The following is a 23,404-nucleotide window of genomic DNA, read 5'->3' as shown; positions in this document are numbered from 1 at the left end:
GTTCTGGCTCCTGTCATTGCTTCCGCTCCTGTTCCCGACTGACCTCCTGTGCATGATCTTGGTTCTGGCCCCTGTCCTCGCTTCCGCTCCTGTTCCCAACTGACCACCTGTGCGTGATCCTTGTTCTGGCTCCTGTCATCGCTTCCGCATCTGTTCCCGACTGACCTCCTGTGCGTGATCCTGATTCTGGCTCCTGTCCTCGCTTCCGCTCCTGTTCCGGACTGACCTCCTGTGCATGATCTTGGTTCTGGCTCCTGTCCTCCCTTCCTCTCCTGTTCCCGACTGACCTCCTGTGCATGATCTTGGTTCTGGATCCTGACCTTGCTTCCGCTCCTGTTCCCGACTGACCTCCTGTGCGTGATCCTGATTCTGGCTCCTGTCCTCGCTTCCGCTCCAGTTCCGGACTGACCTCCTGTGCATGATCCTGATTCTGGCTCCTGTCCTCGCTTCCGCTCCTGTTCCAGACTGACCTCCTGTGCATGATCTTGGTTCTGGCTCCTGTCCTCCCTTCCTCTGCTGTTCCCGACTGACCTCCTGTGCATGATCTTGGTTCTGGATCCTGACCTTGCTTCCGCTCCTGTTCCTGATTGACCTGTGCATGATCCTGGTTCTGGATCCTGACCTCGCTTCTGCTCCTGTTCCTGATTGACCACCTGTGCATGATCCTGGTTCTGGCTCCTGTCCTCGCTTCCTCTCCTGTTCCCGACTGACCTCCTGTGCATGATCCTGGTTCTGTCTCCTGACCTCGCTTCTGCTACTTTTCCTGACTGACCTCCGGTGCATGATCCTGGTTCTGGCTCCTGACTTCATTTCCGCTCCTCTTCCTGATTGACCTCCAGTACATTATCCTGGTTCTGGCTCCTGACCTCGCTTCCGCTCATGTTCCTGACTGACCTCCTGTGCATGATCCTGGTTCTGACTCCTGACCTCATTTCCACTCCTGTTCCTTACTGAGCTTCTGTGCATGATCTTGGTTCTGACTCCTGACCTCACTTTTGCTACTGTTCCCGAATTATCTCCTTTGCATGATCCTGGTTCTGGCTCCTGACCTCTTTTCCTCTCCTGCTCCTGACTTACCTCCTGTGCATGATCATGGTTCTACCTCTTTACCTTCGCCTCAGCTCCTGTTCCTGAATGATCTCTTCTACATGATTCTGGTTCTGGCTCCTGACCTCACTTCCTGCATCACCCACCTGTGCATCTAGAGTTACTCCTGTCTTACTGGGGCCTCTGCACGGTCAAGACTTTACCTGCTCATGTAGAGTGTTTTCTGTCCTGCTGACGTAGATGCATGGTCAAGCCCTTCAATCCTGTGTCCAGATCTTCCTGGAGACCTGTAGGCCATGTGAGTGGACAGGTGTGCAGATCCGTTATAATCCAGGCCTGACCATAACTTAAAACTCTCTTTTGGAGACAGAGCCTTTGTTTGCGGAGAGGTGTGTGCTCCAGCCAAGAGGGGTGACCCACTTGGGAGAAGGCATCCCATGTTGGAGGGATTTGTTGCCCACAGCACTGGAGGAGTTGGGACAGCTTATCTGGGGAGACTGAGAAAACTGAGGTGACTAGAGAGTCCAGGGGACTGGAGGGAGTCCGTAAGTCTCGGGAAAGTGAGAGAGGCCGAGGTGTCAGGAGAACCCCTATCCAGAGGTTAGCAGTGAGGTGCTGCAGCTAACGGCTGAGTGAACCTAGAGAGCTGAGAGCTAGGACTACAAGCTGAGAGAGCCAGGTGGTTCGGTATTCTCTGTTATCTGTTTCTGCTGGAGAAGAACCCCTGCTGAGTGAGCCAGGAGAACCAGAGAGCTGGGGTCTTGGGTTTGAAGGCTTCAGAGTGTCTTGGATGGGACGAAGCCTTCAATCCTGTGTCCAGGTCTTGCTGTAGACATACAGGCCATGTGAGTGGACAAGTGTGCAGATTCATTATAAGCCAGGCCTGACCATAACTTAAAACTCTAATTTGGAGACAGAGCCTTTGTTTGCGGAGAGGTGTGTGCTCCAGCCAGGAGGGGTGACCCACTTGGGCAAAGGCACCCCATGTTGGAGGGATTTGTCGCCCACAGCACTGGAGAATTTGGGACAGCTGTGCGAATCTGGGGAGACTGAGAAAACTGAGGTGACTAGAGAGTCCAGAGGACTGGAGGGAGTCCGTAAGTCTCAGGAGAGTGAGAGAGCCCAAGGTGTCAGGAGAACCCCTATACGGAGGCTAGTGGTGGGCCCATGCAGTGAGGTGCTACAGCTAAAGGCTGAGTGAGCCATGAGAACCAGAGAGCTGGGAGCTAGGACTACAAGCTGAGAGAACCAGGTGGTTCTGTGTTCTCTGTTTTTGCTGGAGAAGAACCCCTGTTTGGGTACCTGTGTCTGTGGAATTTTCATTACTTTTGGTAAATAATAGTGGGCTTTTAAGCCTTTTCGAAATGCGTATTGCGAAGATTGCCAAGACCCTGAAACTGAGCTGCGGCACGGTGGCCAAGACCATACAGCGTTATAACAGGACGGGTTCCCCTCAGAACAGGCCTCGCCATGGTCCACCAGAGAAGTTGAGGTCACGTGCTCAGCGTCATATCCAGAGGTTGTCTTTGGGAAATAGACGTATGAGTGCTGCCAGCATTGCTGCAGAGGTTGTAGGGGTGGGGGGTCAGCCTGTCAGTGCTCAGACCATACGCCGCACACTGCATCAAATTGGTCTGCATGGCTGTCATCCCAGAAGGAAGCCTCTTCTAAAGATGATGCACAAGAAAGACCACAAACAGTTTGCTGAAGACAAGCAGACTAAGGAGATGGATTACTGGAACCATGTCCTGTGGTCTGATGAGACCAAGATAAAGGTATTTGGTGTCAGATGGTGACAAGCGTGTGTGGGGGCAACCAGGTGAGGAGGACAAAGACAAGTGTGTCTTGTCTACAGTCAGGCATGGTGGTGGGGGTGTCATGGTCTGGGGCTGCATGAGTGCTGCCGGCACTGGGGGGCTACAGATCATTGAGGGGACCATGAATGCCAACATGTACTGTGACATACTGAAGCAGAGCATGATCCCCTCCCTTCAGAGACTGGACCGCAGGGCAGTATTCCAACATGATAACCACCCCAAACACACCTCCAACACCACCACTGCCTTGCTAAAGAAGCTGAGGGTAAAGGTGATGGACTGGCCAAGCATGTCTCCAGACCTAAACCCTATTGATCATCTGTGGGGGATCCTCAGAGGGAAGGTGGAGGAGGGGAAGGTCTCCAACATCCACCAGCTCCGTGATGTCATCATGGGGGAGGGGAAGAGGACTCCAGTGGTGACCTGTGAAGCTCTGCTGACCTCCATGCCCAAGAGGGTTAAGGCAGTGCTGGAAAATAATGGCGGCCACACAAAATATTGACACTTGGCGCCCAATTTGGAGATTTTCACTTAGGGGGTGTACTGACTTTTGTTGCCAGCGGTTTAGACATTAATGGCTGTGTGTTGAGTTATTTTGAGGGGACAGGAAATTTACACTGTTATACAAGCTGTACACTCACTACTTTACATTGTAGACAAGTGTCATTTCTTCAGTGTTGTCACATGAAAAGAGAGAAGAAATGTCACTGAGGGGTGTACTTACTTTTGTGAGATGCTGTATGTCGGGGGTTTCCCCATTATTTGCACATTGATGCTACGTATGGAGTGCAGTGCTCAGGAGGGTGCTACTTATGGAGTGCAGGGCTCAGGAGGGTGCTACTTATGGAGTGCAGGGCTCAGGAGGGTGCTACTTATGGAGTGCAGGGCTCAGGAGGGTGCTATGTATGGAGTGCAGGGCTCAGGAGGATGCTATGTACAGAGCGAAGGGTTCAGGAGGATACTACGTGTAGGGTTTAGGAAAATGCTACGTAGGGAGTGCAGGGCTCAGGAGGGTGCTACGTAGGGAGTGCAGTGCTCACGAGGGTGCTACGTAGGGAGTGCAGGGCTCACAAGGGTGCTACATATGGAGAGCAGGGCTCAGGAGGGTGCTATGTATGGAGTGCAGGGCTCAGGAGGGTGTTACATGCAGGATTCAGGAGGATGCTACGTGCAGGGCGAAGGGTTCAGGAGGATGGTACGTGTAGGGTTTAGGAGGATGCTACATATGGGGTGCAGGGCCCAGGAGGTTACTACGTAGGGAGTGCAGTGCTCACGAGAGTGCTACGTAGGGAGTGCAGTGCTCAGGAGGGTGCTACGTAGGGAGTGCAGTGCTCAGGAGGGTGCTAGGTATGGAGTGCAGGGCTCAGGAGGGTGCTAGGTATGGAGTGCAGGGTTCAGGAGGGTGCTAGGTATGGAGTGCAGGGCTCAGGAGGGTGTTAGGTATGGAGTGCAGGGCGCAGGAGGGTGCTAGGTATGGAGTGCTAGGTATGGAGTGCAGGGCTCAGGAGGGTGCTAGGTATGGAGTGCAGGGCTCAGGAGGGTGCTAGGTATGGAGTGCAGGGCTCGGGAGGGTGCTACGTAGGGATTACAGGGCTCGGGAGGGTGCTACGTAGGGAGAGTAGGGCTCGGGAGGGTGCTACGTAGGGAGTGCAGGGCTCGGGAGGGTGCTACGTAGGGAGTGCAGGGCTCGGGAGGGTGCTACGTAGGGAGTGCAGGGCCCAGGAGGGTTCTACGTAGGGAGTGCAGGGCCCGGGAGGGTTCTACGTATGGAGTGCAGGGCCCAGGAGGGTTCTACGTATGGAGTGCAGGGCCCAGGAGGGTTCTACGTATGGAGTGCAGGGCCCAGGAGGGTTCTACGTATGGAGTGCAGGGCCCAGGAGGGTTCTACGTATGGAGTGCAGGGCCCAGGAGGGTTCTACATATGGAGTGCAGGGCCCAGGAGGGTTCTACATATGGAGTGCAGGGCCCAGGAGGGTTCTACGTATGGAGTGCAGGGCCCAGGAGGCTTCTACGTATGGAGTGCAGGGCCCAGGAGGGTTCTACGTATGGAGTGCAGGGCCCAGGAGGGTTCTACGTAGGGAGTGCAGGGCTCAGGAGGGTTCTACGTAGGGAGTGCAGGGCTCAGGAGGGTGCTACGTAGGGAGTGCAGGGCTCAGGAGGGTTCTACGTAGGAAGTGCAGGGCTCAGGAGGGTGCTACGTAGGGAGTGCAGAGCTCAGGAGGGTGCTATGTACGGAGCACAGGGCACATGGAGTGCACAGTTGCGAATTGGCTGATTCTCTTGAATAGGTTGCATGACATGAGAAGGGAGAGATAGTACAGAGGGAAAGTACACGTTACTTTTATTGAGATTTCTTTCTCTTGCACACAGGTGGCTGAGCCCCTTCCGTGTAATTGCTGTAGAGTTTCCTCCATCTAGGCAGCCCGGGTGCAACGTACAGCCTGTCACTGTCATGAATAGTTGTATGCTGCTGTATTTATGTTTATGATCGCACCACTGTATAAAGGACCGCGGTACACTGCACCTGGGCTGCCTGGATGGAGGAAATGTAACAGAATGGGCTCACCCACCTATGGCTCACCCACCTCACCCACCTCACCCACCTATGTGCAAGAGAGAGACCTGGCTTGTTTCTAAAGATCGGGAAGCAGCGTTAGAATAACACCAGAGGGCAAAATCCTTTTTTCAATCTATTTATCTCGTATTGTAATACCAGCGATGTTTATGTCAAAGATAAGGAAAGTAGATGGATGGACAGAACACACAGAGATCCTGCATTCTTTTCTCCCCCGTCAGAGTCTCTGTAATAGCCATGGAGCTTTTTGCTGGTAGAAAGTAATGCAGGATGTTTGTGCTCTGTCCACCCCACAAGGAGGAGCTTTACCAAAAGCCTTGTTGGTGTCAGAATACAGCTTTGTTCTCTGAAGCTGCCCACTATGCCCACCTAATCTCCACTATGCCCACCTAATCTCCACTATGCCCACACTGCAGAAACCAGCATGTGCCCTTCATGCTGAAAATGTAGGGGAAACTTCCTCCCTGCAGCCAGGAGCTGGATAATCTCTCTGTTTTATGGCAGGGCTGAGCTCTCTCCTCTCCCTCCATGTCCTCCTCTCCCCGCATCTCACAACTCAAAGAAGGCGGGCTGGAGAAAGGGGGGGGGGCGGGGGGGGGCAGCACTTTCCTATTGGCTGAGAAGACAGCAAAGGGGCTGTATATCAATCTGCCTCTGAAATCTACCTGCTGGGCATATGGGGGCAGGAGCCGCTGTATTCCCTGCACAGGAAAGAAAGAGTCCCCAGATTCCTGACGTCAGTACAGGATTTACAGGTAGAATAAAATGTAAAAAAAAAAACTTTGTAACAAATAGAAAATCTGGTATGTGAATATTGGGGGTGCTGTGTGTGTGTGTGTGGGGGGGGGGTTCTTAAAGAATTGGTGAAGGTGGTTAAGCACCCCTAAGTTCCTATCTGACGCTGCCCCTGAATCCGGGTACAAAACTGGGGACAGTGTCCTCAATCTGGGGACTGTCCCTGGAAACCCTGGGACGTCTGGTCCCCCTAGTATTGGGGGTACTTGAGGACTGAGGTTGAGCACCACCGCTTTAACCACTTGCTTACTGGGCACTTAAACCCCGCCTCCTGCCCAGACCAATTTTCAGCTTTCAGCGCTGTCGCACTTTGAATGACAATTACGCGGGCATACAACACTGTACCCAAATGACATTTTTATTATTTTTTTCCCACAAATAGAGTTTTCTTTTGGTGGTATTTAGTTACAGCTCGGAGTTTTATTTTTTGCTAAACAAACAAAAAAAGATGCAAAATAAAAAAAAAAAATTCTTAGTTTGTTATAAAATTTTGCAAACAGGTCATTTTTCTCCTTCATTGAAATGCGCTGATGAGGCGGCAATGGTGGGCACTGATAGGCTGCACTGGTGGGCACTGATAGGCTGCACTGGTGGGCACTGATAGGCGGCACTGGTGGGCACTGATAGGCACAGTTAAGGCGACACTAATAGGCACAGATAAGGTGGCACCGATAGGCACAGTTAAGGCAGTACTGATGGGCACAGATAAGGCGGCACTGATGGGCAAAGATGGGTGGCACGGATGGGTGGCACTAAGGGGAACTGATAGGTACCACTGATAGATGGGACTGATAGGTGGCTCTGATAGGTGGCACTGATGGGCACTGGTAGATGACACTGATGGGCATGGATATGTGGCACTGAGGTGCAGCAATGTTGAGGCAGATTGTGGGCACTGATAGGTGGCACTGTGGGCACTGATAGGTGGCACTGATGGGCACTGGTAGATGACACTGATGGGCATGGATATGTGGCACTGAGGTGCAGCAATGTTGAGGCAGATTGTGGGCACTGATAGGTGGCACTGTGGGCACTGATAGGTGGCACTGATGGGCACTGGTAGATGACACTGATGGGCATGGATATGTGGCACTGAGGTGCAGCAATGTTGTTGAGGCAGATTGTGGGCACTGATAGGTGGCACTCTGGGCACTGATAGGTGGCACTGTGGGTACTGATAGGTGGCACTGTAGGCACTGCTGGGGGGCAATATGGGCACTGCTGGGTGGCACTTTTTTAATTATCTGGGGGTTACGGGCAGGTGGGCACTGATACGCTGGCCATGATTGGGACTGATGTCCCGATCACGGCCGCCGGTGATCAGCTTTTTTTTTCTCGCGAGGAGGAAAAATAGCTGATTACCGGCTCTGTTTTGTCACATGATCAGCTGTCATTGGCTGACAGCTGATCACGTGATAAGGGGTCGGGATCGAACCCCTTGCTCGGATCCGTGATCAGGCGAGTCTCATAGACTCGCCGATCACAGAGCACGCCGTGCGCGCCCCTCAGGGGACGTCAATAGACGTCGTCCCGGCAAAGCAGGTCCGCGCTGTAGCCGTCATTCGGCTATAGCGCGGATCTCTAGTGGTTAAGCACCCCCAAGTTCCTGACGCTGCCCCTGAATCCGGGTACAAAACTGGGGACAGTGTCCTCAATCTGGGGACTGTCCCTGGAAACCCGGGACGTCTGGTCCCCCTAGTCTTGGGGGTACTTGAGGACTAAGGTTGAGCACCACCGATTTAAACAAACAGCACTGACAATAAATAGACAAGACAATGACCATCCTGACCATACATGGCCTACCAAGGGCAATTATTACACTACACGGGCAGCCAATGGGCAATCATTACACTATGCAGCCAACACAATGATGGAGTGCCGGGGTCAGGAGTATGGAGTATAGAGCCTCTTACATTGCTGGTCAGGAGAAAGAAAACATCCCCCAGCCTGCCATGAAGAATCTGTTCCATCATTGGGGTCAGAGGGAGATAAATACTGAGGGTTCTAAGAAGAGTAGAGGAGCTGAGGAACATCTCATGGGGGTGCTGAGACTAGAGGACTCTGGGGCCCCTGAGGGGGTAGTGGAGTTGAATGGCTCTGGGCCCTTGATAGGGTTGGCGGGCAGCAGGGCTTTGAATGAAGAGGAGGCTGTAGGGCTCAGAGGGACTCTAAGGTAGGGAAGGGGGCTCTTGGTCTATGATGGTCCTCCCACCTGCTCTTACTTTTCAGACCTCCTTACAGAACTCCATGCCAGGAAATGGAGGCGACCTTCTCCTTATACTAACATTGTTCAAGATACCAAGCGGAATGCAGGACAGTCTCTCACCAATCGGTGGGCACTTATTCTTAGAGGAGGGCGGTTTGTGAAGAATTGCCCAATGGGTGTTCAGGGGTCAGTGTCGTGCATCTGGGGGGCCTTCCCATGACACAGGGTCTGGCAGTGCCCGGAGCTGGAATTCAGAGCCCCAGGAACCCACCACCACCCCGTACAATGTCCTGGAGACTACGGTATACTTAGCAACCAAGAGAACAAACCCCTCCCCCTGCTGTCATCTTCCTACCCATACTGGGCTGCCATTGGAGGGAAGAGAACAGACTCCACCCCTACAGCTCTCTACCCGGCCAGCAGCATTCTCCTGCTATCCAATCCAATCCCTTCTTACTGCAGAGTGTGACATTAGTCACAAGGCTACCGGAGATTGGAGTCTTGCAGTCGGGAGTTCTGGCAATTTATTCTGATTAGCCGGCAACTCCGTCCAAAAGTCAGCGAGTTCCCCTTCCTGGACACCATGATGACCCGGCATTGTCCTCACAGCACTGCCTCAGAGCAAACAAGTCACAGGAAGGATCGTATTTATCATTCCTTGTCTGCAGATCCAATACTAATCAAATCCAGTTCAGAAACCCAACAGAGAAAAGGGAAAATATGATCCGGCAGACCAAGAGGGTTCCTGAAAATGTAGAAAACACTAAACAGTCCAAACTAAATGTGTTCCCATGGTGGGAGCAGTCCTTAAATGTACAGCAACCCTCCAAATACCCCCCCCCCCCCCCCCATCCTATCATTGTGTGACCAACACCATCCAAATAATTCTTACTTTCATTTCCCAAAGTTATCCGTCTACGAGGAGACCTGTATAGATCAAATGACGGCACCAATGAGGATGGAGGAGGACCGGAGTCACATGACTGAGAAGATACTAAACCTCACCCTGGAGATCATCTACCTGCTGACCGGAGAGGTGAGGAGGATTCTGGGAGGTCACATGACATCGCTCTTATCTCTATTAATAAAACACAGACCTGACCGGAGAGGTGAGGAGGATTCTGGGAGGTCACATGACATCCCTCTTATCTCTATTAATAAAACACAGACCTGACCGGAGAGGTGAGGAGGATTCTGGGATTCTAACATGATGTTCCTATTGGTTCCCCAATACAGAGATTTCCTCTTGTGAAGTCCGGGGATCATATGACCATCACAGTGCCTCCATGTGACTCCCTAAAACCTGAGAGACACAACATGGAGAAGATTCTAGAAGTCACCAAGAAGATGATGGAGCTGCTGACAGGAGAGGTGAGGAGGATTCTGGGAATTGTGGGACATTATCCAGTAACAGACAAGGGATGTGTCTGGATGGTGACTGTATCATTGTGTGTGTCAGGTTCCTATAAGGTGTCAGGATGTCACTGTCTATTTCTCCATGGAGGAGTGGGAGTATTTAGAAGGACACAAGGATCTCTACAAGGACGTCATGATGGACAATCAGCCGCCCCTCACATCACCGGGTAAGAGGAGACTTTATTGTAAAGGAGAGAGCAGTACGGAGGCTCCACCTAGATCCCCCATCATCTGATAAACACATAGAAACAATGTATTCAGTCAGTGTGTGTGTTTCCTACAGATGGATCCAGTAATGGGAACCCACCAGAGAGATTTCCCCGTCCTCTGTATTCCCGGGATTCCACACAGGAAGGTCACACCATCCCTCACTGTTACAAGGTTGGTGGGATGGAGCATCTAAAACATGGACTGGTGGAGATGATGTGTGGATTTTGTATGTGATGTCACAATAATAAATCTTCTATCTTACAGATGATATTTTCTCTCTCATTTTCTTGGTTTAGAGTGGAGATCCAATGGATATAGAATTTGAGGTGAAATCAGAAGAAGAAGAGAGGTATGTGAGGGATGATCAGCAGTCTATGGAGGAGGATGGAATAACGGGGACATTTATAGAGGAGGACACTCCTACAGAGATCAGCACAGGTGGGTCATTAACACTAAATACATTCCTTCCCTCAATACTGCTCACTGATTGGTCCAGAGTAGTGATGGTCCGAACTTCCGATGGGACGTTTCGCGAACGCGGACCGCGAACGCGGCCGATAGTTCGCGAAACCGAAAGTTCGCGGCGGGCCCCATTGACTTCAATGGGAGGCGAACTTCGCAAACCTTTTAGGTCAAATTTGCAGCCACAAAATAATTATTAGCTGGGCAAACATAGTCCCACCACATGGCCAATGACATAACACATGTATGAGGTGAATTTGGGATCAATAACTACAAGCATTCTTTTTTTATATGGGAAATTGTTCTGACAATTCAGGACTGTGGAGCGCATGAAGGCAATGGAGGAGAGGGAAGGTCAGGGACCAGGGTAGGCAAAGAAGAGGGTGCAGGAGATGATCACCAGCAGCGTGACATACAGCAATGACAGCAGCACCGTGATATAGAGGGCACTGACATCAGAAGCGTGACATAAAGCACTGACAGCAGCACCGTAAGTAGTTCCAGGAGTAAGTCAGCACAGCACAGGGATGGTGTGATCCCCTCATAATAAGAACCCCCAGGAGGAAGTCAGCACAGCACAGGGATGGTGTGATCCCCTCATAATAAGAACCCCCAGGAGGAAGTCAGCACAGCACAGGGATGGTGTGATCCCCTCATAATAAGCAGGCCCAGGAGGAAGTCAGCACAGCACAGTGATGGTGTGATCCCCTCATAATAAGCAGGCCCAGGAGGAAGTCAGCACAGCACAGTGATGGTGTGATCCCCTCATAATAAGAACCCCCAGGAGGAAGTCAGCACAGCACAGGGATGGTGTGAGCCCCTCATAATAAGCAGGCCCAGGAGAAACTCAGCACAGCACAGGGATGGTGTGATCCCCTCATAATAAGAACCCCCAGGAGGAAGTCAGCACAGCACAGGGATATCATAAGCAGCCCCAGTAGAAATATGACACCGCTCAACCTCTTCAAAGAGGAGGGTAGGGGCATATAGTACGGTGTGCTTTTTTGGGACAAGGAAGTGAGCCAAATGAAGAAAGAAGGTAGTGCACCTCAACCCTATGTATTGTGGACCTATACCAGTCCTTATAGAATAGCAGACTGTACCTCACTCAACCCTATGTACTGTAGCACCCTAGACCAAGTTACCAGTCCTTATAAGAACTTTTGTGGACCAAGCAGGTTGTGTGTGACTGATTAGAAGACTTTACGTCAGTCCCTATACCAATGAAGGACTGCTGCAGTATAGGGCAGCGGTCAGCAGTGGTGCACCTCAACCCTATCTATTGTGGACCGATAACAGTCCTTACAGAACAGCAGACTGTACCTCACTCAACCCTATGTACTGTAGCACCCTACACAGACCAAGTTACCAGTCCTTATAAGAACTTTTGTGGACCAAGCAGGTTGTGTGTGACTGATTAGAAGACTTTACGTCAGTCCCTATACCAATGAAGGACTGCTGCAGTATAGGGCAGCGGTCAGCAGTGGTGCACCTCAACCCTATGTATTGTGGACCGATAACAGTCCTTATAGAATAGCAGACTGTACCTCACTCAACCCTATGTACTGTAGCACCCTAGACCAAGTTACCAGTCCTTATAAGAACTTTTGTGGACCAAGCAGGTTGTGTGTTAGTGATTAGCAGACTGTACGTCAGTCCCTATACCAATGAAGGACTGCTGCAGTATAGGGCAGCGGTCAGCAGTAGTGCACCTCAACCCTATGTATTGTGGACCGATAGCGGTCCTTACAGAACAGCAGACTGTACCTCACTCAACCCTATGTACTGTAGCACCCTACACAGACCAAGTTACCAGTCCTTATAAGGACCTTTGTGGAACAAGTGAGTTGTGAATGATTAGCAGACTGCAGCAGAAGGGCAGCAGTCAAGTATAATATTCTTTCTATATTTGGAAGAAAGAATATTATACGTGTACAAGCCTATTACCGTACCACTGATACCAGTCCTGAAAAGAACCTTTGTGGAACTAATAGTAACAGCAACTCTTTAAACTGACCCTCACTGCCTGACACACTGCTTCCTTCCTGTCCCTATACAAAGTGGCAAAAAAGAGGAGACTGGAACAATTACTGGTTACTGGAATAGCTCTTTTGTGGACCTGATAGTAACAGCTAATGATGATGATGATGATGATGATGATGATGATGACTAATCTGGCTGTCCCTAAAATATCAGCAGACACAGCGCTCTGTCCCTTTCTCTAAACTGACAAAAGACACTCAGGCTGCTGCAAGAATCAGTAGCACAGCAAACCTATATACACCTAACACCTATACCAGTCCTGAAAATAACTTTTGTGTACCAAATAGCTAGTGGTTTATCTCTCCCTACTCCACACAGCAACCTCTCCCTATAGTGACAGAAGAAAGAATGTAAAATGGCCGCCGGATCGGGTGTATTTATAGGTTAGGGGGAATGTCCAAGTGACCTTGTGCTGTCATGTCTCAATTGGCTGTCCTGTACCCCATGATGGATGTGTCATCAGGTCAAAGTTCCTTTACACAGTAAAAACACGGAAGTCCGCCGGGCGAACGACGCCAATAGTCCGCCGAACTGGCGGACCGCGAACAGCCGAAATTCGCCACGAACCGACCGCCGGGCGAACTGTTCGGCCATCACTAGTCCAGAGTAGGGCGGGGGCTGGGTGATATCAGCCTGTAATCCCCTGGTCACTTTCCTGAGCTGTGTTCCCCGTCCTGTATTCCTGGATTTCTCTCCGATAATCTTCCTTCTCTGTGCTGCCGACACAATTTATGTATCTAGACTGGATTTATGGAGATTCTGGGGATCAGCTGGCAGCACAATGTTGTATTTCACCATAGGGTTTGCTTGACCTAGACACCTGGGGTATATGATTTGGATCTTCTGCCCCATCCTTGGATCTAACAAGACCTCAGACAGAACAATCCCCCCCGGGGTTACTTGCTCTGTTATTTGCTGGCTGTGCCGGGTGGAGGGATATGTCTGTATAGTCTCACACCCAAGTCACTGAATGCAGTCTCAGGAGATGGGAGGAGCGGTGTGGGACCTCTGCAACTTGTCTCCAGTAATCATTTCATCTTCCACTGTTTACTGATCGTCAATATTATGAGTCCTGACCCCTAAAACTGTATACTCCATGTTGTACATTACATACTCCTGACACTCGTCCTATAATCCCCTCATCACTGTCACTCCTATAAAAGACAGTTCTCGTTGTTTCCTCCCTCTCTGACTAAGGTCCGTGAATAAAGAAATTATCTGGTAGGAGATCAGAGGACCCATTTACTAGTTACCTTGAGGGGGGGAATTGTAAGATCCTCAGAGACGAAGCTGCCTGATGTGGGCGGAGTCCTGGTTTAGGAGAACCAATCAGCTCATGTCTAGTAATAATAAGCCAAATGGTCCGGGGCTGAAGTGGTTAAACAATTCTACTTATAATTTGTCCTAAGTCACAACCTTTATATTTTTACCTTATAACAGAATTATCATTAGGTCAGTAGATACTAAAATTGTAATCGTATCTGTGGCCTGGAATATAATATGTATAATTTGAATGACTTATAACCACATGTATTTTAAACACAATACTGACTGCACCATTTGAAGTGAACTTTGGACAAACTCAGTGGATATTTAGAGATGGATTAGGTATCTACACAGCTCCTAAAATCTAACACAATGGGTTTTGCTGGACGAGGGTGATTTCTACGTGATAACAGTCTGTATAACCCTTTTGTCTAAGGCTGTCTGTCGCTTTTCTTTACCCACCAAAGATAGGAAAATATCTTCTTTGTTTTGTGAAATGGGACATTATTGTTCAGGCAAATCTGTTTCAACACCAGGTTTGTATAATCTAAAAATGGTTGATCCATTGAAATCATATGTTTTCCAAGTTTTCAATGGATCCGCCATTTTTTTTTTTGTCACTCCTATAGAAGACAGTTCTCGTTGTTTCCTCCCTCTCTGACTAAGGTTCATGAATAAAGAAATGATCTGGTAGGAGATCAGAGGAGCCATTTACTAGTTACCTTGAGGGGGGAATTGTAAGATCCTCAGAGACAAAGCTGCCTGATGTGGGCGGAGTCCTGGTTTAGGGGAACCAATCAGCTCATGTCTAGTAATAATATTTGTATTTCTATTTTAGTAGATGGACGGGAGATGAGGAAAACCTCAGAGGATTGTCTCACTTTGTCTCCAGACTGTAAAGTAGAAGATGAGGACATCACACAGTATAGTCCAGGAGAGAACCCGACTACCTCAAATGTCCATCCGGCACCACACAGTGTAGATGGACCATCGTATTCCTCTTATCCTGAGGAACCTCAGACTGTGCGGGACGGTGCCGGACCATCGTATTCCTCTTATCCTGAGGAACCTCAGACTGTGCGGGACGGTGCCGGACCATCGTATTCCTCTTATCCCGAGGAACCTCAGACTGTGCGGGACGGTGCCGGACCATCGTATTCCTCTTATCCCGAGGAACCTCAGACTGTGCGGGACGGTGCCGGACCATCGTATTCCTCTTATCCCGAGGAACCTCAGACTGTGCGGGACGGTGCCGGACCATCGTATTCCTCTTATCCCGAGGAACCTCAGACTGTGCGGGACGGTGCCGGACCATCGTATTCTTTTTATCCCGAGGAACCTCAGACTGTGCGGGACGGTGCCGGACCATCGTATTCCTCTTATCCCGAGGAACCTCAGACTGTGCGGGACGGTGCCGGACCATCGTATTCCTCTTATCCCGAGGAACCTCAGACTGTGCGGGACGGTGCCGGACCATCGTATTCCTCTTATCCCGAGGAACCTCAGACTGTGCGGGACGGTGCCGGACCATCGTATTCCTCTTATCCTTGGGAACCTCAAACTGTGCGGGACGGTGCCGGACCATCGTATTCCTCTTATCCCGAGGAACCTCAGACTGTGCGGGACGGTGCCGGACCATCGTATTCCTCTTATCCCGAGGAACCTCAGACTGTGCGGGACGGTGCCGGACCATCGTATTCCTCTTATCCCGAGGAACCTCAGACTGTGCGGGATGGTGCCGTCCTTCCAACACAGAAGCGGTTTGCTTGTACTGAGTGCGGGAAGTGTTACCATTGGAAATGCTCTCTTCATGTTCATAAAAGATCTCACACGGGGGAGAAGCCGTATTCCTGCACCGAGTGCAAAAGACTTTTTTCGATGAAGTCCCATCTTTCCAGATATCAGAGGTCTCACACGGGGGAGAAGCCGTTTTCCTGCCCCGAGTGTGGGAAATGTTTTCCAGAAAAGTCCCATCTTAACAGACATCAGAGAAGGCACACAGAGGAAAAGCCGTATCCCTGTCTTGAGTGTGGGAAATGTTTTCCAGAGAAGTCCAATCTTTACAGACATCAGAAATTGCACACGGGGGAGAAGCCGTATTCCTGTCTTGAGTGCGGGAAATGTTCCTCACTGAAGTCCTGTCTTCCTGTACATCAGGGGGTCCCACACAACCCTCGAGGTGTATTAGTGAGTGCGGGAAATGTCTTACATAGTTAGTCAGGTTGAAAAAAAAGACACAAGTCCATCCAGTTCAACCAGAAAAGATAATATCATACAATCCCATATACACAATTCTATACCCACAGTTAATCCAGAGGAAGGCGAAAAAACCCCAGCAGAGCCATGATCCAATTTGCTACAGCAGGGGAAAAAATTCCTTCCTGATCCCCCGAGAGACAATCGGATTTTCTCCGGATCACCTTTACCTATAAATGTCACCCAGTTATATTATATATATTTAGGAAAGAATCCCAACCTTTCTTATAGCAATCCACTGAGCCGGCCAGATCCACCTCTGCAGGGAGTCTATTCCACATTCTCACAGCTCTTACTGTGAAGAAACCTTTCCGTATTTGGAGATGAAATCTCTTTTCCTCTAGATGTAAAGAGTCCCCCCTTGTCCTCTGTGATGATTGTAAAGAGAATAACTCGACACCAAGTTCCCTATATGGACCCCTTATATATTATACATGGAGATCATATCCCCCCTAATCTCCTCTTATCAAGAGAGAATAAATTCAGTTCCTCTGATCTCTCCTCATATCTGAGTTCCTCCATGCCTCTTATCAGTTTGGTTTCTCTTCTCTGCACTTTCTCCAGTTCCCCGATATCCTTTTTGAGAACTGGAGCCCAAAACTGAACTGCATATTCCAGATGAGGTCTTACTAATGATTTGTACAGATGATATCTCCCTCTCTGGAGTCCATACCTCTCTTATACAGGAAAGGACTTTGCTCGCTTTGGAAACTGCAGCTTGGCATTGCATGTTATTATTGAGCTTCTGATCTACCAAAACCCCCAGATCCTTCTCCACTATGGATCCCCCCAGATCCTTCTCCACCAAAGACTCCCCCAGATCCTTCTCCACTATGGATCCCCCCAGATCCTTCTCCACTATGGATCCCCCCAGATCCTTCTTCACTATGGATCCCCCCAGATCCTTCTCCACCAAAGACTCCCCCAGATCCTTCTCCACTATGGATCCCCCCAGATCCTTCTCCACTATGGATCCCCCCAGATCCTTCTTCACTATGGATCCCCCCAGATCCTTCTCCACTGTGGATCCCCCCAGATCCTTCTCCAGTACGGATCCCCCGAGATCCTTCTCCACTATGGACTGCCCCCAGATTCTTCTCCACTATGGATACCCCCAGATCCTTCTCCACTATGGATCCCCCCAGATCCTTCTCCACTATCGATACCCCCCAGATCCTTCTCCACTATGGACCCCCCAGATCCTTCTCCACTATGGATACCCCCAGATCCTTCTCCACCATGGATCCCCCCAGATCCTTCTCCACTATGGATCCCCCCAGATCCTTCTCCACCATGGATCCCCCCAGATCCTCCTTCACCATGGATCCCCCCAGATCCTTCTCCACCAAAGACTCCCCCAGATCCTTCTCCACTATGGATGCCCCTAGATCCTTCTCCACTATGGACTCCCCCCAGATCCTTCTCCACTATGGATCCCCCCAGATCCTTCTTCACTATGGACCCCCCCAGATCCTTCTCCACTATGGACTCCCCCCAGATCCTTCTTCACTATGGATCCCCCCAGATCCTTCTCCACTATGGATCCCCCCAGATCCTTCTCCACTATGGACTCCCCAGATCCTTCTCCACTATGGATCCCCCCAGATCCTTCTCCAGTACGGATCCCCCCAGATCCTTCTCCACTATGGACTCCCCCCAGATCCTTCTCCACTATGGACTCCCCCCAGATCCTTCTCCACCATGGACTCCCCCCAGATCCTTCTCCACTATGGATCCCCCCAGATCCTTCTCCACTATGGATACCCCCAGATCCTTCTCCACTATGGACCCCCCAGATCCTTCTCCACTATGGACCCCCCAGATCCTTCTCCACTATGGATACCCCCAGATCCTTCTCCACCATGGATCCCCCCAGATCCTTCTCCACCATGGATCCCCCCAGATCCTCCTTCACCATGGATCCCCCAGATCCTTCTCCACCAAAGACTCCCCCAGATCCTTCTCCACTATGGATCCCCCCAGATCCTTCTCCACTATGGACTCCCCCCCAGATCCTTCTCCACTATGGACTCCCCCCAGATCCTTCTCCACTATGGATCCCCCCAGATCCTTCTCCACTATGGATCGCCCCAGATCCTTCTCCACTATGGATACCCCCAGATGCTTCTCCACTATGGACCCCCCAGATCCTTCTCCACTATGGATACCCCCAGATCCTTCTCCACCATGGATCCCCCCAGATCCTCCTTCACCATGGATCCCCCCAGATCCTTCTCCACCAAAGACTCCCCCAGATCCTTCTCCACTATGGATCCCCCTAGATCAGTGATGGCTAACCTTGGCACCCCAGATGTTTTGGAACTACATTTCCCATGATGCTCATGCACTCTGCAGTGTAGTGGAGCATCATGGGAAATGTAGTTTCAAAACATCAGGAGTGCCAAGGTTCGCCATCACTGCCCTAGATCCTTCTCCACTATGGACTCCCCCCAGATCCTTCTCCACTATTGTTCCCCCCAGATCCTTCTCCACTATAGACCCCCCCAGATCCTTCTCCACTATGGACTCCCCCCAGATCCTTCTTCACTATGGACTCCCCCCAGATCCTTCTCCAATATGGACTCCCCCCAGATCCTTCTCCATCATGGATCCCCCCAGATCCTTCTCCACTACGGATCCCCCCAGATCCTTCTCTACTACGGATCTCCCCCAGATCCTTCTCAACTATGGATCCCCCAGATCCTTCTCCACTATGGATCCCCCCAGATCCTTCTCCACTACAGATCCCCCCAGTTTTACTCCCCCTAGTATGTATGATGCATATTCTTAGCCCCCAAGTGCATAACTACATTTCGAAACATTAAACCTTATCTGCCACATAGACGCCCAATTAGACAGAGCATTGAGGTTGGCTTGTAAATTGGTGACATCCTGTAAGGACGTTATTCCATTCCATATCTCGGTGTCATCTGCAAAGACTGAAATGTTACTTTTAATCCCAGACCCAATATCATTTATAAAGATATTAAAAAGTAAGGGTCCCAGCACTGAACCTTGGGGTACACCACTGATAACCTTACACCATTCAGAGTAAGGCCGCGTACACACGCGCGGACTGTTTGCCCAACCTTGTTCGTCAAACAGTTTCGGCAAACAGTCCGCTCAAAATTTGCATGAGCGGACTTGCCCACACACGAGCGGACTGTTTCAGCGAACTGTTTGCCAAACAGTTCGCTCAACTTTTGAAATGAACGGACTCGCCCACGTAAGGAGGAGGCAAATCCGCCCATTTCGAGCGCGTGTACAGGTAGGCGGGGCCCGCGAGGGAGACGTCGCGGGCTCCGCCGCCTGGAATGGGCTTAAAGGGGAACCCCAACGCCGAAAAAAATCGGCGTGGGGGTTCCCCCAAAGTCCACACCAGACCCTTGTCCGAGCACGCTACCCGGCCGGTCAGGAAAGGGGGGCGAGCGAGCGCGCCCCCCCTCCTGAGCCGTACCAGGCCGCGTGCCCTCAACATGGGGGGGTGCCTTGGGGAAGGGGGGGCCGCGCGGCCCCCCCACCCCAAAGCACCTTGTCCCCATGTTGATGAGGACAAGGGCCTCTTCCCGACAACCCTGGCCGTTGGTTGTCGGGGTCTGCGGGCGGGGGGCTTATCGGAATCCGGGAGCCCCCTTTAAGAAGGGGGCCCCCGGATACCGGCCCCCCACCCTATGTGAATGAGTATGGGGTACAATGTACCCCTACCCATTCACCTGTGAAATAAAGTACAAAAAAAAACACAACACAGGGAAAAAATATTTTATTGCACAGCTCCGGGGGTCTTCCGTCTTCGGGGGTCTTCTCGCCGGACTCCTCCGCTATCTGTGTGTAGCTCTTTTACTAGCGGAGGAGTCCGGCTTTCTTCCTCCCCGCCGCCGGCCTCTTCTCCCGACTTCGGGGGTCTTGTCCCCCTCTTCGGTTCTTCTGCCGGGCCACCGCGCCTTCTTGTAGCTCTTTTGCAGGCGGTGGCCCGGTCTTCTGTCGCCGCTGCCTTCCGTTCTTCTGTCGCCGCCTTCGGTTCTTCTGCCGGGCCACCGCGCCTTCTTGTAGCTCTTTTACAGGCGGTGGCCCGGTCTTCTGTCGCCGCTGTCGTCGCCGTCGCCGCCGCCGCCGCCTTCCGTTCTTGTTCTTCTTCTTGTTCTTCTTCTCCTGGAGATGTTGACTCGACGAGCTCTCCGGCCGGAATGCCAGAGCCGCGCTGTGCGGTCACTTATATAGTGACAATGGGGCGGTGTCACATGGTATATGTCACATGGGTTGGTCACATGGTGACCCCGCCCCCTTACGATGTCATAGTCCCCATGTGACATCAACCCATGTGACCAACCCATGTGACATATACCATGTGACACCGCCCCATTGTCACTATATAAGTGACCGCACAGCGCGGCTCTGGCATTCCGGCCGGAGAGCTCGTCGAGTCAACATCTCCAGGAGAAGAAGAACAAGAAGAACAAGAACGGAAGGCGGCGGCAGCGGCGACGGCGACTACGACAGCGGCGACAGAAGACCGGGCCACCGCCTGTAAAAGAGCTACAAGAAGGCGCGGTGGCCCGGCAGAAGAACCGAAGGCGGCGACAGAAGAACGGAAGACAGCGGCGACAGAAGACCGGGCCACCGCCTGCAAAAGAGCTACAAGAAGGCGCCGTGGCCCGGCAGAAGAACCGAAGAGGGGGACAAGACCCCCGAAGTCGGGAGAAGAGGCCGGCGGCGGGGAGGAAGAAAGCCGGACTCCTCCGCTAGTAAAAGAGCTACACACAGATAGCGGAGGAGTCCGGCGAGAAGACCCCCGGAGCTGTTCAATAAAATATTTTTTCCCTGTGTTGTGTTTTTTTTGTACTTTATTTCACAGGTGAATGGGTAGGGGTACATTGTACCCCATACTCATTCACATAGGGTGGGGGGCCGGTATCCGGGGGCCCCCTTCTTAAAGGGGGCTCCCGGATTCCGATAAGCCCCCCGCCCGCAGACCCCGACAACCAACGGCCAGGGTTGTCAGGAAGAGGCCCTTGTCCTCATCAACATGGGGACAAGGTGCTTTGGGGTGGGGGGGCCGCGCGGCCCCCCCTTCCCCAAGGCGCCCCCCATGTTGAGGGCACGCGGCCTGATACGGCTCAGGAGGGGGGGCGCGCTCGCTCGCCCCCCTTTCCTGGCCGGCCGGGTAGCGTGCTCGGACAAGGGTCTGGTGTGGACTTTGGGGGAACCCCCACGCCGATTTTTTTCGGCGTTGGGGTTCCCCTTTAAGCCCATTCCAGGCGGCGGAGCCCGCGACGTCTCCTTCGCGGGCCCCGCCTACCTGTACACGCGCTCGAAATGGGCGGACTTTCCGAGCGGGAACAGTTTGCTCATTTCGAAAGTAGCCTACACACGGGCGGACTGTTCGCTCAAACACAGTTTCAGCGGACAGTTTTTCGGAATTTCCGAAAGACTTTGTCCGTCCAACTGTCCGCTGAAACTGTCCGCTGAAAGCCCACACACGAGCGGACTGTCCGCCCAAACACTGTTCAGCGGACAAGGTTGGGCGAACAGTCTGCCCGTGTGTACGCGGCCTAAGAATCATTAACCACGACAACCAGTTTTCTATCCATTTACAAACTGATCTTTCCAAACCTGTAGACTTTACCTTACACATGAGCCGTGTGTGCGGAACTGTATTGAACGCTTTTGCAAAATCCAAATATACCATGTCCACCACCACCCCTCTGTCCAAGTATACCACGTCCACCGCCACCCCTCTGTCCAAGTATACCACGTCCACCGCCACCCCTCTGTCCAAGTATACCACATCCACCGCCACCCCTCTGTCCAAGTATACCACGTCCACCGCCACCCCTCTGTCCAAGTATACCACATCCACCGCCACCCCTCTGTCCAAGTATACCACGTCCACCACCACCCCTCTGTCCATGTATACCACATCCACCGCCACCTCTCTGTCCAAGTATACCACGTCCACCACCACCCCTCTGTCCAAGTATACCACATCCACCGCCACCCCTCTGTCCAAGTATTCCACGTCCACAGCCACCCCTCTGTTCAAGTATACCACGTCCACAGCCACCCCTCTGTCCAAGTATACCACGTCCACCGCCACCCCTCTGTCCAAGTATACCATGTCCACCGCCACCCCTCTGTCCAAGTATACCACGTCCACCGCCACCCCTCTGTCCAAGTATACCACGTCCACCGCCACCCCTCGGTCCAAGTATACCACGTCCACCGCCACCCCTCTGTCCAAGTATACCACGTCCACCGCCACCCCTCTGTCCAAGTATACCACGTCCACCGCCACCCCTCTGTCCAAGTATACCACGTCCACCACCACCCCTCTGTCCAAGTATACAATGTCCACCTCCATCCCTCTGTCCAAGTATACCACGTCCACCGCCACCCCTCTGTCCAAGTATACCACAGCCACCCCTCTGTCCAAGTATACCACGTCCACCGCCTTCCCTGTGTCCAAGTATACCACGTCCACTGCCACCCCTCTGTCCAAGTATACCACGTCCACCGCCACCCCTCTGTCCAAGTATACCACATCCACCGCCACCCCTCTGTCCAAGTATACCACATCCACCGCCACCCCTCTGTCCAAGTATACCACAGCCACCCCTCTGTCCAAGTATACCATGTCCACCGCCACCCCTCTGTCCAAGTATACAACGTCCACACCCACCCCTCTGTCCAAGTATACCACGTCCACAGCCTCCCCTCTGTCCAAGTATACTACGTCCACACCCACCCCTCTGTCCAAGTATACCAAGTCCACAGCCTCCCCTCTGTCCAAGTATACAACGTCCACAGCCACCCCTCTGTCCAAGTATACAACGTCCACAGCCACCCCTCTTTCCAAGTATACCACATCCACCGCCACCCCTCTGTCCAAGTATACAACGTCCACAGCCACCCCTCTGTCCAAGTATACCACGTCCACAGCCACCCCTCTGTCCAAGTATACCACGTCCACAGCCACCCCTCTGTCCAAGTATACCACGTCCACAGCCACCCCTCTGTCCAAGTATACCACGTCCACAGCCACCCCTCTGTCCAAGTATACCACGTCCACAGCCACCCCTCTGTCCAAGTATACCACGTCCACAGCCACCCCTCTGTCCAAGTATACCACGTCCACAGCCACCCCTCTGTCCAAGTATACCACGTCCACAGCCACCCCTCTGTCCAAGTATACCACGTCCACAGCCACCCCTCTGTCCAAGTATACCACGTCCACAGCCACCCCTCTGTCTAAGTATACCAGGTCCACAGCCACCCCTCTGTCCAAGTATACCACGTCCACCCCTCTGTCCAAGT

At 51.9% G+C, this 23,404-nt stretch overlaps 3 protein-coding genes across 3 annotated transcripts in view; all 3 read left to right on the top strand.

The window, feature by feature from the left end:
* LOC143955793 (uncharacterized) overlaps positions 1-23,404 on the top strand; it is a 136,862-nt gene that overhangs the window by 46,819 nt on the left and 66,639 nt on the right. The gene's annotated exons all lie outside the window — the stretch shown is intronic.
* Positions 9,330-14,388, top strand: LOC143955327 (uncharacterized). Its single transcript, XM_077465398.1, has 5 exons — positions 9,330-9,476; positions 9,677-10,023; positions 10,140-10,237; positions 10,363-10,563; positions 14,353-14,388. Exons 2-5 carry the CDS (start codon positions 9,939-9,941, stop codon positions 14,386-14,388), a joined length of 420 nt encoding a protein of 139 aa, XP_077321524.1. The 5' UTR covers positions 9,330-9,476; positions 9,677-9,938.
* The window catches only part of LOC143955627 (uncharacterized), a 48,301-nt gene continuing 38,607 nt past the window's right edge, over positions 13,711-23,404 (top strand). The window contains exon 1 of the mRNA XM_077465725.1: positions 13,711-15,933. Coding sequence (XP_077321851.1) covers positions 14,603-15,933 — 1,331 coding nt within the window. The 5' untranslated portion in view covers positions 13,711-14,602. The remainder of the gene's footprint in view (positions 15,934-23,404) is intronic.

The sequence above is a fragment of the Lithobates pipiens genome, unplaced genomic scaffold (assembly GCF_037356315.1).
Source record: "Lithobates pipiens isolate NorthernLeopardFrog02 unplaced genomic scaffold, aLitPip1_a1.2 Scaffold_35, whole genome shotgun sequence".
Classification (NCBI taxonomy): Eukaryota; Metazoa; Chordata; class Amphibia; order Anura; family Ranidae; genus Lithobates; species Lithobates pipiens.
The sequence above is the reverse complement of the archived record's forward strand: the minus strand, read 5'-3'. Positions and strand labels throughout refer to the sequence as shown.